Genomic DNA, 17,192 nt, shown 5'->3' with positions numbered 1-17,192 from the left:
TGGATGGGAGACCACCAACAAATACCAGCTGCTGCATTTCAGAGGAATGAACTGGCAAAACTATCTCTGAGAATTTGTTGCCTAAGAAAACATGAGGTCGCCATAAGATGACAGGTGTCATGAAGCCACGCACACATAGGGAATCATTAATGGAAATAATTAAAAATGTGGGAGGCAAATCAGCCCAAGATTCATTTTTGAAGAAACTTTCAATTGATCTCTAAAAGGTTCAAAAGGCTTTTGTTTACTTACACAAGATTTACTGACCTGTGGTCATGGTTTTGGAGAAAAGGTTTGCTGAAGCATTTTGAATGGTATTTCTTTTTCTGAGTAGAAAAACCTACCCCTATTTTCTCCATGATATTTCTGCCTCTTCAGAAATTTAGTAGCAATTTTAAAATGAACCATCCTCATAATAGTTACAGGAAAAAAATATAACCAACCCTCAATTTCTGTAATTTTTCTTTGCTGTACCATCTGGTTTTATTAGGATATGAATCTGCCTCTCAAATATAGCTTTGAGAATGGAATGATGCTACAGTAAATTGAAAATATGAACTTGACATCTCATTTTCATTAGACTGGGTTTCACAGTCACACAGTTAAAATGGAAAAATATGATGCTGGGTTGGCATCACCTGCCTTGATTCAATCCTGTTGTGCATGGATGAGATTAAAACAATGGCAATACCACCTAAATGTCCATGGTTGCAACAGTAGTGGACAATCAATAGATTTGTTTAGTACTCCTTTTTCATACTGAAAAGAACTCTTCATATAGAATAATTCTAACACTCACAAATACTCTTTGGGCTATACTAAGTATCTGAGTCTTCCAAACAAGTTTTGAAGTTTATCAAAGAAGGTCTTGTCAAGAGAACCCGTGGGTGGGTGGGTGTCCCACAAAATACAACTAGCAGTAACATCAGTTTATTATTAAGAACTTGTAAAAACAGAAGGAAACTGAAAACACTGCTAGTGGTGTGTGTGCATATATGTGCCTTGAAGTCGCCTGCCCACTTATAAACAACCACATGAATGTCATAAGTTTTTCTTAGGCAAACAATACTTAGGAGTGGCTCTGCCAGTTCCTCCCTTTGAAATATAGCCTACAACACCTGGTGTTTGCTGGTAGTCTCCCATGCAAGTACTGACCAGGGCTGACCTTGCTTAGCTCCCAAGATCAGAGAGGATCTGGTGCCTTCAGGGTATTTTGGACCTGACCATAAGAGAGGACCTTGTAAAGTCCAGCTGAGAAGAAGTATTGCTCAATCATCAGACTTTGAAAGAAGAAATGTTACAAGTAATACCTGTGACATTACTTTTGAATAACAATGTTACTAATGCAGGCACTTTTTAAAAAGTATTGTAGAAACTATTAACAGGTTACTTTTTTCTCATGCAAGGATTTGAAGCCATTTATAACATTTTAAGTATAGTAGTTACTTAAATAACTAAAAATTCATGAGTAACAAGTAATAAAATAAGTTCCTCTTAATGTGTAATGGCAACATGAAGCCTTCTATAGTGGGTCCTTGGTATCCGGTGGGGTTTGGTTCCAGGACCTCCCATGGATAACAAAATCCATGGATGCTCAAGTCCCATTAAATACAATGGCCTAGCAAAATGGTGTCCCTTAAACAGTGGACCCTTGTTATCCGCTGGGGTTTGGTTCCAAGATCTCCAGTGGATAACAAAATCTGTGTACACTCGTCCCCCGGGTTACGAAATTAATTCGTTCCGCCGCCATTTTCGTAACCCGGAAGTCTTTCGTTAGCCGAATTGCCATAGGCGCTAATGGGGGAAAAGCCGCGGCTCCGCCGCGGCTCCATTTAAAATAGCGCCGGCGTTTTTTCGCAACCCGGATAAACCTTCGTAACCCGGAAATAATTAATTAAAGTTTTTTTCTTCGTAACCCGGAAATTTCGTAACGCGGCGCGTTCGTATCCCGGGGTACCAGTGTATGCTCAAGTCCCATTAAATATAATGACATAGAAAAATGGTGTCCCTTATAAAAATTGGAAAATCAAGGTTTGAAATTTGAAATTTATACTTTTTTTGAACATTTTCAAACCATGGATGCTTGAATCCGTGTATAAAAAGTCCGTGTATAAGAAGGGCCGACTGTATAAAATTGCAAAATCAAGGTTTGCTATTTGGAATTCATATATTTTAAAAAATATTTTCAAGCCATAAATGCTTGAATCCGTGGATAAAAAATCCATGGATACAGAGGGCTGACTGTACAAAGAACACAAAATATGACCCAGGCTCTATCACTTTAGGACTGTTCAACAGTAAGACAGTAACAAACATTTAAAAATGGCGTGCATCTCCCTGGTAATCCTTATTGTATATGATGTCTTCATCTCTTTCACATTAAACAGTAGAATGAGATATGAAACCTTTAAAAGTACTTAAAAAGAAAGATATGCCAGATTATGCGACTCAGACACCCAGATTGCACATATGTCAAGAGCAACACACTTTTGGTATTAGTCATAAACATATTTACATTTCAAGTGTCAGAAAAACAATAGGTGTCTCAACATTAAATTTTCCTTGCACTTTCTAAAAATAGTTATTCCACCCATCTCTGGCATCCTTCAGAATCTGATTTCAGAAGACTTTACCTGTTTGCTTAAAGTTTTACAACAATAGTTTCAAGATGTGCTCATGAAAACTCTGGGGTCCTTAAAAGCTCATCAAGGATTAAGAGAGAAGACTAATTTTGCCTCAATGATAGTATTCCAACCCACAACCAAAAATGTTGGGTGTTTTAACACTGACATGGTTGTCTGTTGGCTCTCTGAACCTAGAATGTTCGAAAGCCAACACATCACTAGTCCTCTAATATGGGAGAGGACAGATTTCTCTCTCAGATGAATGTTGATCATCACTTAATCTGCAACTCAAACAATACATCTCTAGGTCACTTTCATACATTACAATTCCCTGCTAGTCTTTATACAGCAAGACACAACATTTGTCTTAACATGTGAAATTCAAGGGAGATATTTTGGGCATTTTAGGTATACCAGTTTGACACCACTGGACAGAACAGCTGCTTAAGCTACAAGCTTGATGTGCAAAACCTCTAGGAAATCTCACTCACTGTGTTTAACTCATTGTGGCCTAAATCCAATTGCTAGTCCCAAATAGAGCAAACATCATGTATGAATGAGCTTTATGTAAGTGTTGATTTACCATTCAGGAATTGATCCAATTCATCTATTCTAGCTGGAACTAGCAATTGGATTTAGGCCTATGGTGACCTTGCAGTTCTGAAATCAAATTATATCCATGCACAAAAGTATGCAGCTTCAGACCTGGAACAAGTGGATTAAGTAGCTCCAACAAGAACAGATAAAAAAGGATAAAAGGATACCAAAAACATGCTCAAGAGCAGAAGGCAGTCTGCAATTGTTCATAGGAAGCTTGACTGCTTTGCAGCCAGCTGAAACACTAACTTGAAGGATGTTCTCTTTATAGAGATTTCAGTACCTTAACTGATCCATCTGCTTTGAAATGTGCTGCTGGATTTTAAATCAACTTCAGATTTAAAAAGACAAGACCTTGACTATCCTGTTAACAAAGAGATATGGGGAGAGAAAGTGGGGGCAGTTTTGAAGCAGGTTTAAGATAGAGGAGATGGGGTTGATAGATGGTGGGAAATACACATAACTTTTTTGCTATGACTAAAGTGGAGAGTTTTTTTAAAAATCCTTGACTGTTTCAATTTTATCAATGCTTCCTACCCTTATGTAAAAGTTTGAAAGCTTTCATTCAGTGTTCTAGGCAGAATGGAAAATACAAACAACTTTAATCACCTATGTGATTGTCAAATACGGTAGCAATATTCAATCTTTTGAACTCTTGCCTTCTCTGCAGTAGTATTTCCTCTATGCAGATTTCACTCCAAAGTGGCCTACCTCAAACTCAATCACAGTACAGATGCTTCAGACCAGTTACTTGAATCCACTTCAATTTAACAATGACCTGATATAAGCCCAAAATATAGCCATGGCTTAAGTCTTTGGAAACTGCATAGTTAGGAACACCCTCAGCCAAAGGCTGCATGTTCTAATTAACCTGTCTCAGGTCCTTTGTGAGTTTGCCTTATCCATTCTGTTCATTAGATGTCACTTTTTAAATAGATCAATAGTGTCCATGTTGCTTGAAATTAAGTGCTTAACATCAGCAGCTTTAGAGTTTACAAATAATATGAACTGCATTTTACTACATCAACACCCCTTAATTAGCTATTTCTATTTTAACCATCACAACAGCCCCTTAGCAGTTCAATCTTGAATAAAAGAAGACAAATTATACAGTGCATCCTTTTCTACATAGAAAAGGTCACATTGTTATCTCTTCTACAAACTTGGGCCTCATTTATTTTGTCACAAACATCAGTATGGACATTTGTGAAATCATATATCACTTTATTACCTGATGGTTCTATCTTGCCCTTTACGCAGATTTACATTTTTTTTAACTACTTCAGAACCCATCATTCTTATTCTACAAACCACTAACTGCCTGTTGGGACTCAACAGGGAGATGAAGCTGCCACCATCTCAAATGTTAGGCAGACACACTGTGGCTTAGTTCTTCCATGAGTCAGCAGGATGGAAGGGAAATGCCAATGGTTTTAATAATCCCAATCTGGAATTTGTCACAGTTATTAAGCAAGAGGGGAAATATATTCTTCCTTAAAAATGAAATAGGCAGGCACAAACCTAGAAGTGCCCTCTTTTGGGAAGCAATTGCAACAAACCAGGGAGAGAGACTGAAGCCCAAGTGTTCTGCATCTCTGTCTGAAGGTAACTCTCAGGGACATGAGAGACATTCAAACATGGAACTTGAAAATTCACTGTCAGCCAGTCAAAACAGGGTCGTCAGCAAAGGCCAAGAACAAGGTAGCATCTCCATCCTGGAATTTTTAAAAGCTTGTAAAAGACATGCAATTCAGTTTCGTGTATTGGTTATGCATAAGTGCAACCAAAAGATGTCTCATTGTCCAGGCTCCTACAAGGTGTTCTAGGCTTCTAAGAATTAGCAAAGAATTAGATACAGATCTCTGTACTTTTTCAAACAAGGAGGAATACACTTGAAAGGTTATACTTTGAAATTTCTTATGTTCCCAAAAAACAAGACAAGAGTTCAGTTTAAGTCCTGGTTTGTTCTGTGATCTAGTACTGTGTCATGCAAAATAACTTATCCAGGGGTAGATGTGTTGGCCATACAGCAAAGCACAGTATCATCCAAATTCCACAAGTTTTTGGGCCTATCACAAGGTATCACTGTCTTGTGGAGCAGGCAAAGTAACTGTTAATGATGAATTCATGAATTCATACTTCTGCCAGGCATATCGTTAGGGTGACATAAAGAGCAATAATATTATGCACATTTGCATTTATTGTTGTGTGCCTTCAAGTCATTTCTGACCTATGGTGACCCTTGGAAGAATCTATTCAGATGGGCTTTGACTTTGCCTTCCTCTGAGGTTGAGTGTTACTTGGCAAGGTCACCCAGTGAGTTTCAATGGCTGAGCAGGGATTTGATCTCTGGTTTCCCAGGGTCCTAGACCAACACTGAAATCACTATACACCACCAGCTCCTTATTTAGCTACATAGATAAAACTGAGAGCTATAATGCAGGCATACATTGGAACTTCCTAATATGCACATTTTAGCAACAGATATTTTATTTATTAGTTATAGTACAGCAGAAATGAAGGACATTTGAAGCGGGCAGAAGTTACATCAAATGCCACTTCATACATAACATATGTTACAGTTGTGAGTTTTCTAATGTACAACCAGAAAACTAAAAGGGCACTGTGTGCATTCTACATCACAGTCTTAGATGGATACTAATTTTCAGCTGTCACTTTTTAATGTTGCTCAGTAGTTGTGGACATAATCCACCGGATAGGTAGAATGGAAACATAATTACATAACTATCTGGAGCAGTAACCTCTAATTTTAATAATTACACAAGAGCATAAACAAATATTTCCTGCCCTCTCCCCAAAGTTCAGCCCCACCCTGGCAATCTCTCTCCTTTGTTCCTTTTGTTCTCATAAATACAAGTTACCTCTCATTTTGCTCTACATTTCCTGTGACAATAAATGTCTCCAATTTGTCAAAATGAGAGGGAGGGCAAGAGATAAATTTGTAATTGTCTACTTTAAAAGGGGGGGGGGATAGGCAGAAAAAAACTGGTTCTATGGGGCCAAGAATGATCTAAGGAGGCAGAGAAATTTAAAAATGCTTTCAAATAATAAAGACTTATATCCAAAACACACTGCAGAAACAATCCAATTTAAGACCACTTTAACTGCCATGGCTGAATGCTAGGGATTTCTGGGAACTGTAGGGTTTTTTTGAGACATTTAGCCTTCTCTGTCAGAGAGCTCTAATGCCACAATAAACTAAAATTCCCAGGATTCCCTAGCACTGAGCCAGGGCAGTTAAAGCGGTCCTAAACTGAATTATTTCTGCAGTGTGTTTTGGACCTTACTCTCATTGTGTGAAGAGGAACCAAAGCATCAGCATCTAGCACCGTACAGACTAAAAGACTATGTTGTGGATCGTAAAGATAAATCCACTGTACATTGTAGAATTTGACTCTTTATGCTTTCTGACAGATTTTGAGTTTCACAGAGAGTAATGCCAGCAATGGCTATTAACCATGATGGCCATATATAACCTATAGTATTGGAGGCAGTATGCTAATTGCTACGCGCATACAAGTGTGAGTGTGTGTGCGCACGCACACCTTCAAGTCACCTGTTGGCTTATGAAATCCCCATGAATTTCACAGAGCTTTTTTTTAAAGACTAGGAATATTCAGAGGTGATTTTGCCAGTTTCTTCCTCTGAAAAATAGCCTATAGCTTCCCAGGTACTAATCAGGAAGACAATACAGTAATTTCCCTGTATCCTGCCCATGGATTTCCCACAAGTATCTCAATGACCACCATGGAAAGCACAATGCTCTCAAAGAGATAGGTCTCAGGCCTGATCCATCTCAGCAGTTCTTAAATTCAACACTACTATGGCTTTATAAATTCACAATGCACCAAAGGTGCTTAAGGGATATGTATTGCACTATCACATCACTCCAGCCACAAAGGTTTGGCTCTTAACATTTAAACAAACATGGTCCCTGAAATCAGTCACTCAAAGTATTCAGTGAGGATGAAGAGCTCCCTGGCTGAGTGTTCCTACCTAAACTACAAATCTTGGGGTCCCACAGGATGTCGCCATGGTCATTAAAGTGGAATACAGTGCTGCAACAGTGTAATGTGCTAAAGCTCTATGTCTAGCTTTTGAAAACTCAGAAGTCATGAACATGGTTTTGTAACTCAGTAGCTATAAGAAACACAGCTGTCCCATACTTCACCAGCATTATCCCTAACTATTATGTTAAAAAAACTGTCTCTTTAATAGTTCTCATTTCAGAAAGTCCTATCTCACACACAGTGCTTATTCTCCACCCCATTAAACTATATTAGTAATAAGATTCCCCCCCCCTTTTTTTTTGACAGATGGGTTAATGGCATTTTATCACATTCTTCCCTTCCTATCCTATTTTGTTTCTTTGCTACTCCCAGTTTCTGTTTCAAACCAAGATATTTGAGAGCAAAGACCTGTCCAAGGTCTTTATTTATCATGTCCTATATTAAATAATGAGATACACTTCAGTATACAGATACCTCTTCTGAACAGGAGAAAACCTCAAATATTATTCTGAATTCGATCTATTATGCTCTGCATTTTGAAAATGCCTATAACATGACCTAAGGTTAAATAACTGTGACCACAGCTGTAGATGATTTATAGAATACTAAGAGCAGGACTGAGCACTTCCCAAATTAGAGGAAGAACTGGAACTGAGGAAGTATTTATCATAGTCTAAGAACAGAAATGAGAAAAATGTTACAAATACTTTACGTAAATCATGAGAGTTTAGTAGAAGCCAAGATTCAGAACCCTCTGGACAAGAACTATGCTACTTCTGTGTGTTCATTACAACATGTAGCACACAGCATTAAGTATTAAAATAGTAACCAAATCTCATCCATTTGGTCATCTTTTATCTGAACTTGAAGCCACCAACACAGTCTTATCTAATCTCCACAAGTCCTCGTCAGAAGCAATGAAGATGGTGATGATGGGATGAATGAATGAATGTTTATTTCTAGACCGCTATTCCTTAGAGATCAAATGCTTCCAAAAGCCATGAATGACTGAATGAATCTAGAATAAGTTTTGGGTGCAATACTCCATACATGCTAGAATAGCATAGTGTGTCATCTCCCAGTTTACTAAACCCTTATTATCTGGTAGCCCTAACTTTATTTTAGAGTTTCAACACCTGCTGAAGGGTTCTGATAGTGCAGCAAGGTGCATACCTATCCCCCAGCCACTGTTAAAGAACAGAGTGGCCTGCAATGACAAAGAAATCCACTGATTCTGTACAAAGTCAGATTTAAGCATAGCAACACAGTCTTTCTTACTTCAAAATAACTCCTTCACACAGGACACCAGTCCAAGGCTGCATTCACACTACAGAAATAATCCAGTTTGACACCATTTTAACTGCCATGACTCAACTCCCTTCTTTTGTGTCATGTCTTTTTAGATTGTAAGCCCGAGGGCAGGGAACCGTCTAATTAAAAAGATTGTATGTACAGCGCTGTGTAAATTTACAGTGCTTCATAAATAAAGGTTAATAATAAAAAATAATTCTGGGAATGTAGTTTGTCTGAGAAGTTAGAGCCTTCTCTGTACAGAGCTCGTGGGCCACACGCAAACAATTCCACAGCATGGAGTCAAGCCAGTAAAAGTGTGTCAAACGGATTATTTGTTCGGTGCAGATGCAAAGCCTCAAGTTTTGTACGCAGAGACAGCTGTGTTAGGGGAGGGCCAAAACAACACGACAGAAATATCCAGTTTGATACGCATTTAACTGTCCCTGGCTCACTGCTGATGGAATGCTGTGAACTGCTTCAGATTTGTGACACATTTAGTCCTGTCGTCTGTCATGTGAGTTTATGGTGCCCACCAAACAAACTACAACCTCCCAGGATTCCTATCACTGAGCGCCAGGGCAGTTATTATTATTATTAGTATATTATTATTATTATATTATTTAGTATTATTATTAGAACCTTATTTATGAAGCGCTGTAAATTTACACAGCGCTGTACATGCAATCTTGTTAGTTAGACGGTTCCCTGCCCTCAGGCTTACAATCTAAAAAGACATGACACAGAAGGAGAAGGAGGTGGTGACGGGAAGGGTAAGAGGGTCCAGCAGTTCCTCTCAACCATCCGAGGGCCTGGACCAGGCAGATGGTACTGAGGGAGGGCTTGGCTTCAAAATGGAAAGGTTAATCATACCAGGGAAAATACATACTCCACATAAGGATAATACATATACAGTACATACAACTACAGGAAATGGATCGATAAACAGCCAACAACAGAACATCAGATAGTAAGCGAACAATTATGTGATGCCTGGAAGGCTTCTCTGAATGATGGTGTTTCAAGCTCTGTTTTTGAAGAAGCTGGTTAAAAAGTGATGGCTCTTGCTTGGGAGGAAGAAGGTTCCAGGAGTGAGGGGCAGCAAGTGAAAAGGGGCGAAGCCGGGATGAGCAAGAGGAAAATCCTGGGCTGGTACAGGAACCTTGAACTACCAGAATGAAGGGCCCTGGTGGGAAGGTGAGGAGAAAGAAGGTCTGATAATAAGGAGGGGCCAAGTCCATGGAGGGCTTTGAATGTCGACAGCAGGAGCTTATGACGGAATGTCGGAAAGGGAGAGGGAGCCAGTGAAAGGGATGCCAACACAGGAGAGATGTGGTCAGAGCGTGGGTGGAAGTGATAATGCGTGCAGCTGAATGCTGGACGGAGGTAGAAAAGAAGCCCAGCCAGGAGGACATTACAGTAATCAAGTCGTGAGATCACTAGGGCATGGGACCAGTATCTTGGCAGTAGAGGCGGAGAGATATGGTCGGATTTTGGCAATATGGTAAAAAAGAATCTACAAGCCTTGGCTGTGGTCTGGATCTGAGGGCTACACGACAGAGAAGAGTCAAAGATAAACCAAGACTGCGGGCTTGCGGACGTGGTTGAATGGAAATGTTGGTCCACACGAGACAGAAAAGGAGTGTTTAAGGTTGGGCTTAGGAGGAAAGGACAAGAAGCTCCGTCTTTGGACATGCCCGTTGAGTCTTCAAATGCCGATGCGCAACATCCCACTGTGAGACAGCTGTAAGGCAAGATGAGACTTGCTGTTCAAGCCTTGGAGAAAGGTCAGGGGCAGAAAGATACAGCTGGGGTCAGCGGCATACAGATGGTAGTAAAAACCAAAAGGCTGATGAGTTTTCTAAGGACGTGTGTAGAGAGAAAACAGAAGGGGACCCAGAACAAGCCCGGGGAACTCCAACGATAAGGGAACAGAAAAGAAAGTCAGACCCGCCTGCAACGACTTGCAAAGATCGCCAGACAAGTAAATCTAAACCAGTCGAGAACAATGTCTGAGAAACCCAAGGTCAGAGAGTAAGGCAATTAGGAGACAGTGAGCAACAGTGTCAAAGGCTGCAGACAAATTCGAGAAGAAGTGAGAACAGAGTAAAGGCCATAGCCTTGGCCTGTAAAAGGTCATTCGAGATCTTATGTGAGAGCTGTTCTGTAGAATGCCTTGGCGGAAACCAGACTGAAAGGATCGAGATGGAGTTGGCTTCAAGAAACGCAAACAGCGCGAATAGACAACCACCGTTCCAAAACTTTTAGAAAGAAAGGGAGAAGAGAAATCGGACGATAGCTAGATAGAGGGATGGGTCAAGAGAAGGTTTTTTTCAGAATTGGGGGAAATGAGAGCAGTTTTGAAGTCCTCCTGGAAGGATCCTGGAGAGAGAGAGAGAGAGAGTGAAGATATGGATAAGGCGAGGGCAGAACCGGAGGGAGCTATAGAGAATGAGACGAGTAGGGAAAGATCAAGAGGACAGTACAGGTTTGGAGAGCTTTCAGAGTTGTAGAGTTCAGCCAAAGAGGGCAGGAGGAAAGACAAGAAATGTTGTTAGGCGAAGACGATAAAGAATAAGAGCAGAAGAAGAATCAAGGAGGGACTCTAAGAGCGAAATGGTAATCTTAGAGTGAAATAGTTAGCAAGATCCTTAGAGAAGAAAGATGAAGAGACGGAGGAGAGGGGAGGTTAAGCAAAGTGTTGAAGGTGGAGAACAAACGCTGTGGGCACCTCCTCATTGCGAATCAATGATTTGTAATAATTCTGGTTTGTGACCATAGAGAGGGGCACGTGAGAAGGAAGAAAGAACAAATTTGAAATGGATAAAATCAGCCCACTCTTTGGACTTTCTCGCCAAAGACGTTCGGGGCCCTCTAGAGCAGGACCGGAGAAACTTATGGTGGGGGTAGCCAGGCGAGGTCTAGTCTTGGAGGAAGAAGTGCGGTACAGAGACAGGGGCAAAATGGTCCAAGAGTTGAGGAAAGAGTAGCTAAATAAAGACTGAGGCCTGTTACAGACTGCCAAAATAAAGCTGCTTCGGGTCTCTTTGGAGTATGCTATTTAAATGATGCATGGGTCCTAAGAGTCCAGAGGTCGCAACAAAGCCATACTCCCTTCTAAGCACCATGTGCAGCTTTTGGTGCAGCTTCCTCTATTCTTAGGATGCATGCATCATTAAATAGCAACCTCCAAAGAGACACGAAGCAGCTTTATTTTGGCAGTCTGTAAGAAGGCCATAGCTGAATCAGCAGAATCCCTGAATTTAGGGAAGAGAGAGATGAATCCAGGGTCAGACCAAGATGGTTTGCAGTCGAAGAGTTGGAAAGATCACGAAAAAGACGTTGAATAGTTATGGCAGGAGGAAGTTAAAATGGTATCAAATTTCTGCATTATGCATTTGAGATTATTTCATCGTTTAAGCCTAGGAATCTGGTAGCATCTTTGAGATGTCAGGAAACTAGTCTACGTTTATTTCACCTCAGAGATTTTAAAATATCTACCAATGATTATACAGAGCTTTTATCAACACATACACATCTGTGCTATCAGATCCACGTTACTGCTACTTTAATGTCCCCCTCATGGGGGACACATAATGGAAAACAAGCGGGTAGGGTGTCCCTCAGATGTGATGGCCATATTAAGGTTGGGACCCGAACACAGGAAAGAGCTCCACCTAGGAAATACTGTAAACATAAGAGTAACTTAAGATGGATGATACAGAGACAGAAAGGGATCTTGAGAAGGTGAAGTACGCACTTGTGGCAGGAGAAGTTAAAAATCAAACCAAAACACCCCACATGAGAGGAATTTCAAACCTAAGCTGGGAGCTGAAAGAGACATCCCAACCACCCACTCCAACCACAGCCAAGCCTCAGGAACCAGGTGGGTCTCTTCTGGGTGGGAACCATGGCCTTAAGCAAAAGAAACAGTGGAACTAGACAAGATACCTAAAGTGTAATAAACCTAACCAACTGAAGCAACTAAAGTTAGAATTGTCCAAGCCATCCTATCCCCCCCCATCAACCATGTGGAATGTGAGAGTTGGACAGTGAAGAAAGCAGATAGGAAGAAAGTCAACTCATCTGAGATGTGGTGCTGGAGAAGAGTGCTGAAATACTGTAAGAAAGCCAAAAGACAAACAATTGGTCCGTAGAACAGATGCAAGTCAGAAATCTCCCTGGAAGTCAAAATGATGAAACTGGGGCTGGTTGTATTTTGGGCACAATCATGAAGGACTGTTTTGGGTGCCGTAAAGTCATTTCTGACTTTTGGAGACCCTATGACACCCTATCATGGTTGGCTTTTCTTGGCAAGACATGTTCAGAGGAGTTTGCCATTGACTTCCCCTAGTATGAAGCATATGACTTGACCAAGGTCACCCAGTGGCTTTCATGACTGAGCTGGGAATCAAACTTTGGTCTCCAGAATCACAGTCCAGTTCTCAAACCACTACATAACAAGCAAGACAATAATGCTAAAGAAGGTAGAAGGCAGTAAAAACAGAGAAGACTGCAGCAAAATGGATGGACCCAATGGATCAGGTAGAACACAGGCATGAATTTGCAGGACGAGAGCAGAGTTGTTGAGCGCAGGTAAACAGGTAGATGTTTCCCCCTCCCTCACAGGGTTACCATGAGTCAAAAAAACCAACTCAAAGGCAGATAAAAGCAATAAGGAGCAAAGAAGTGGAGGGCAGGGAGTCTTGAAGATGCCCTCATCCACCGGGTCGCCATGAGTCAAGGCCGACCCGAGGGCCATAACAACAACGGTAAGGATGGAGGAAAAGCTCTCACAGGCTGCATCCGTACCAACAGAAATTAGGCAGTCGACACCACTTTAAATGCCAAGTCAATGATGCTATGGAAACCATGCCTTATGAGGGGCAACTTACGGAGCTGGGGATGTTTAGCCTGGAGAAGAGAAGGTTAAGGTGAGTAACGTAGCACTGTTTAGTTTTTAAGGGGAATCAACTGAGGATGGAGCAACTGGTTTTCTTTGGCTCCAGAGTACAAGACACAGAGGCCCATTACAGACGGGCACTTTAGCATGCGCTCCGCGCGTGCTAGGGTAAAATAAGGGGTGTCTTTTCCAACGCCCTTACCCAGCGGAAGGCGGGCCGTCCACACGGCCGCCGCATGAGGACATCACAACCGCAGCCGCCTGTAGACGGGAGCAGTGTGGAGTGACGTCCTCGCTCCGGCGGGCAGGGCGCTTAGTGACGGTTAGGTTTGGTCCACTGGTGGGCGCAGCCGTCACAGGGGGCGGCTGGCGCCAGCAGGAGCCAAGGAGAAAGGGGCAAGCGGCCCCTTTGGCTCCTCCTCCCGCCGAGCGGGGTGGTCTTGGGGCTGGAAGCCCAGGGACACCTTTTCATGGCGGTGGGGAGCGGCGTTTTGCGCGTCCGCCGCAGCCGAAAAGCAGCGGATCGGGGCCGTCAGCGAGGTCCCGTTCTGGCCTGAGCCCCGGATACACCGGGGAAAGGGGCGGGTACAGCCGGCCCCAAATGGGCGGTCTGGCCCGCCAGAATAGGATGTCAAAGTTAGAGGAAAAGGAGTTTCCACTAATATTAGGAAGACACCGTGACTTAAAAGCGTTAGACGTGGTATCGAGGTCGCAGAAGTGGAGTTCCTTCGTTTTGAGCCTGGGGTGCACAACAAACTTAAGTCCCAGGATTCTCCTCTAGAAGTTCTTAACATCAGCCTTGGCAATAAAGCAGCAGCAAACCAGACGTAGTTTGTCCTGCAGAGTACAGCCACGGCCCAAATACACTGAAGAAAAGAGCCAGTTTGAGACTGCTTTAACTGCCTGGCTCAGCGCTAGGAAAGTCCTGGGAAGTGCAATGTTATTGTGGACCAGGCTTCTCTGATAAGGAGGGATGTCTCACAAAAGGACATGTTCCGGTAGAATTTCCTAGCGCTGGAGGGCCGGGGAGTTAAGCAGTCTCAACTGGGCTTATTTCGTTCGTGTGTTTTGGGCCGTTGGCTGTATCTGTTCAGGGTAGAAAGGTTACCTCAGGTTGAGACACTGTTTAACTGCGAAGGGTCAGACCTCAAGGGCCATCCGTCCACCCCATTGTGCCATGCAGAAAAATCTAATCAAAGCAAACCCAGACAGTGTGCCATCCGCCACTGTTTTAAAGACATCCAGAGGGAGAACCACTACAACGACCAAGGAAGTGTGTTGCCACTGCTGCGAACAGCCCTCACTGTCAGGAGTTCCGCCTAATGTTGAGGTGGAGTCTCTTTTCCTGTATGTTTGCATCCATTGTTCAGGATCCTGTTCTCTGGAGCAGCAGAACAAGCCTGCTCCCTCCCTCAATATGATCAGCCCGCAAATTTTAAACAGGGATATCACATCACCTCTTAACCCGTCTTTCTCCAGAACCCTTCACACCATTTTAGTTGCCCTCCTTTGGACACATGGCTTCCAGTTTTCTCAATGTCCTTTTTGAATGTGGCGCCCAAACTGGAGAGCAATATTCAAAGTGGGGGCCTGACCAGAGCAGAATAGAGTGGCACTATTACTTCTCTTTTGATCGAGCACTACTATTTGATGCAGGCCTAAAATCGCATTGGCCTTTTAGCTGCCGCATCACACCTAGTTGACTCATGTTCCATTTGGTGACTACTTGGACTCCCGATTCCTTTCACATGTTGTCTCCTTAAGCCAGAGGCATGTCCCCATCCTATAGCTGTGCATTTCAATTTTTCTGCCCTAAGTGCAGTCTGTTACATTTCTGTTTTTCTCCGTGTTGAATTTCATTTGTTAGCTTTGGCCCAGCTTTCTAGTCTATTCGGGTCATTTTGAATTTTGATCCTGTCCTCTGGGGTATTTGCTACTCCTCCTAATTTGCTGTCATCTGCAAATTCTGTCCTCCAAGTCATTGATAAAGATGTTGAATTGCACTGGGCCCAGGAGAGAGCCCTGTGGGACCCCACTGGTCACTTCTCTCCAGGATGAAAAGGAGCCATTGATGAGGAGACGTACTAAAGCACAGGGCAGTCCTTGCCCATAGAGAAAGCATACCTGTCCACAGAGAATCACGGGGAATCCATGGCCGTATTGAACCAAGTAACCCACATGATTCCCTATGGGCAGGAATTCCCACTGATTCCCCTATGGGCAAGTAACCCTTATGTTTCCCTTTGGGCAAGCGACCCCCGTGCTTCTCTATGGGCAAGTCCTGTCCTTTGTTTTAGTCGCCCTTTGGCTTTCGGCCGCTCCAACCAGCTTCAGACCCATGTCCCAGTTGCCTTGTCTAGTCCCACCTTTTACAAGCTTGTTTGCGAGGATGTCCTGGGGGCCTTGTAACGCAGAAGAGAGGGGAGACACGTGGGGCGTTACCTGCAGGCGACCTGCTTGGTCCAACCGCCGCCGCCGCTTCCTCCTCCTCCGGCTCCGGCCGGCGGTGTCTGGGGGGCGGCTGTGGGGAGGCTGGAGGCCGTGGTGGCGGTGGCGGAGGAGGAGGAGACGGCGTCGGCGCTGGAAGCCGCGCCTGGGTTGCTCACCGCCGCTGTAGTTCCTCCGCCGCCACCGGGGGCCACCGCAGCCTCCGCCATTACTGTTTACCCCACACAGCGATGGCCCCACCGGAACTTCCGGGAGCGCATCCTTCTTCCGGCCGGCTGGTGGGCGGGGCCAACGCCGGTGGGCGGTTCGAGGGTTCTGAGGGGCGGGGCTTATAGGGCGGCTCTCTGAGGGGAGATGGAAACAAGGCTCTGGGAAGGGGGCGGGGCTTATAGGTCTGCTCTCTGAGAAGAGATAGAAAGAAGGATCTGGGAAGGGGGCGGGACTTAAGTCGGCTCTCTGAGGGGAGATAGAATCAAGGATCTGGGAAGGGGGCGGGGCGGGGCGGGGCGGGGCTTAGGTCGGCTCTCTGAGAGGCAGATAGAAACAAGGACAAGGATCCGAGAAGGGCGCACGAGTCAGGAACGCGTGTGTTCTGATTGGTGCTCCCGGTTCTTGAGGCCACGCCCTCTGGGGGTTAGAAAGGCCTATAGGGTTGACGGATGGAAATAGGAAAGGGGCGGGGTTTGGGGAGATTGACGGGCGCTAGGAAGACAGTCGTGCGGCGCGTGAGGGACTGGGCAGCGGGGGGGGGGGAGAAAAGTCCATTGGTCTTTTTTTTGGTGAGGCAGAGGTCACGTGACGCGGAGGAAGGGTTTCTATTGGCGCAACGTTCAAAGCAGGGCTAGGTCCCGACTCCCATCCACACAGCAGAAATGTAATCCAGTTTGAGACAGCTTTAACTGCCCTGGCTCAATGCTAGGGAATTCTGGGAGCAGTAGTTTTGTGAGGCATTTAGCCTTCTTTGTCAGAGAGCTCTGGTGCCACAACAAAGTACAATTCCCAGAATTCCCTATCACTCAACCAGGGCAGTTAAAGCGGTCTCAAACTGGATTATCCCTGCAGTGTGTTCTGGGCCATAGTCTGTGGGAATGTATAGACTAAAAAGTGGACGGCGACGACACCCCAAATCCACTAAGGACAATAATAATAATAATAATAATAACATTTAATTACATCCTTCTCTGAAGATGGAAGCGGCTTACATTAAAACAAACCAATAAAATAAATATCAATACAACATCGTAACATTATAACCCTGCCCTTCCCTAACCCTGCCATCAGTAATAATAAAACACAATT

At 43.6% G+C, this 17,192-nt stretch overlaps 1 protein-coding gene across 4 annotated transcripts in view; it reads right to left on the bottom strand.

Moving 5' to 3' along the window:
* MKRN1 (makorin ring finger protein 1) overlaps window positions 1-16,162 on the bottom strand; it is a 32,428-nt gene extending 16,266 nt beyond the window's left edge. For 3 of the 4 annotated variants that reach the window (XM_042468501.1, XM_042468504.1, XM_042468502.1), the window contains exon 1: window positions 15,888-16,160. In XM_042468501.1, the coding sequence (XP_042324435.1) occupies window positions 15,888-16,102 (215 nt within the window). In that variant the 5' untranslated portion in view covers window positions 16,103-16,160. Of the gene's footprint in view, window positions 1-15,887 lie in introns of all 4 variants that reach the window. The other variant, XM_042468503.1, reaches the window with a different exon arrangement.
* Window positions 16,163-17,192: the final 1,030 nt, after the last annotated feature.

The sequence above is a fragment of the Sceloporus undulatus genome, chromosome 5, assembly GCF_019175285.1.
Source record: "Sceloporus undulatus isolate JIND9_A2432 ecotype Alabama chromosome 5, SceUnd_v1.1, whole genome shotgun sequence".
Taxonomy (NCBI): Eukaryota; Metazoa; Chordata; class Lepidosauria; order Squamata; family Phrynosomatidae; genus Sceloporus; species Sceloporus undulatus.
Note: the sequence above shows the minus strand (reverse complement) of the source record. Positions and strands in the feature narration are given on the sequence as shown.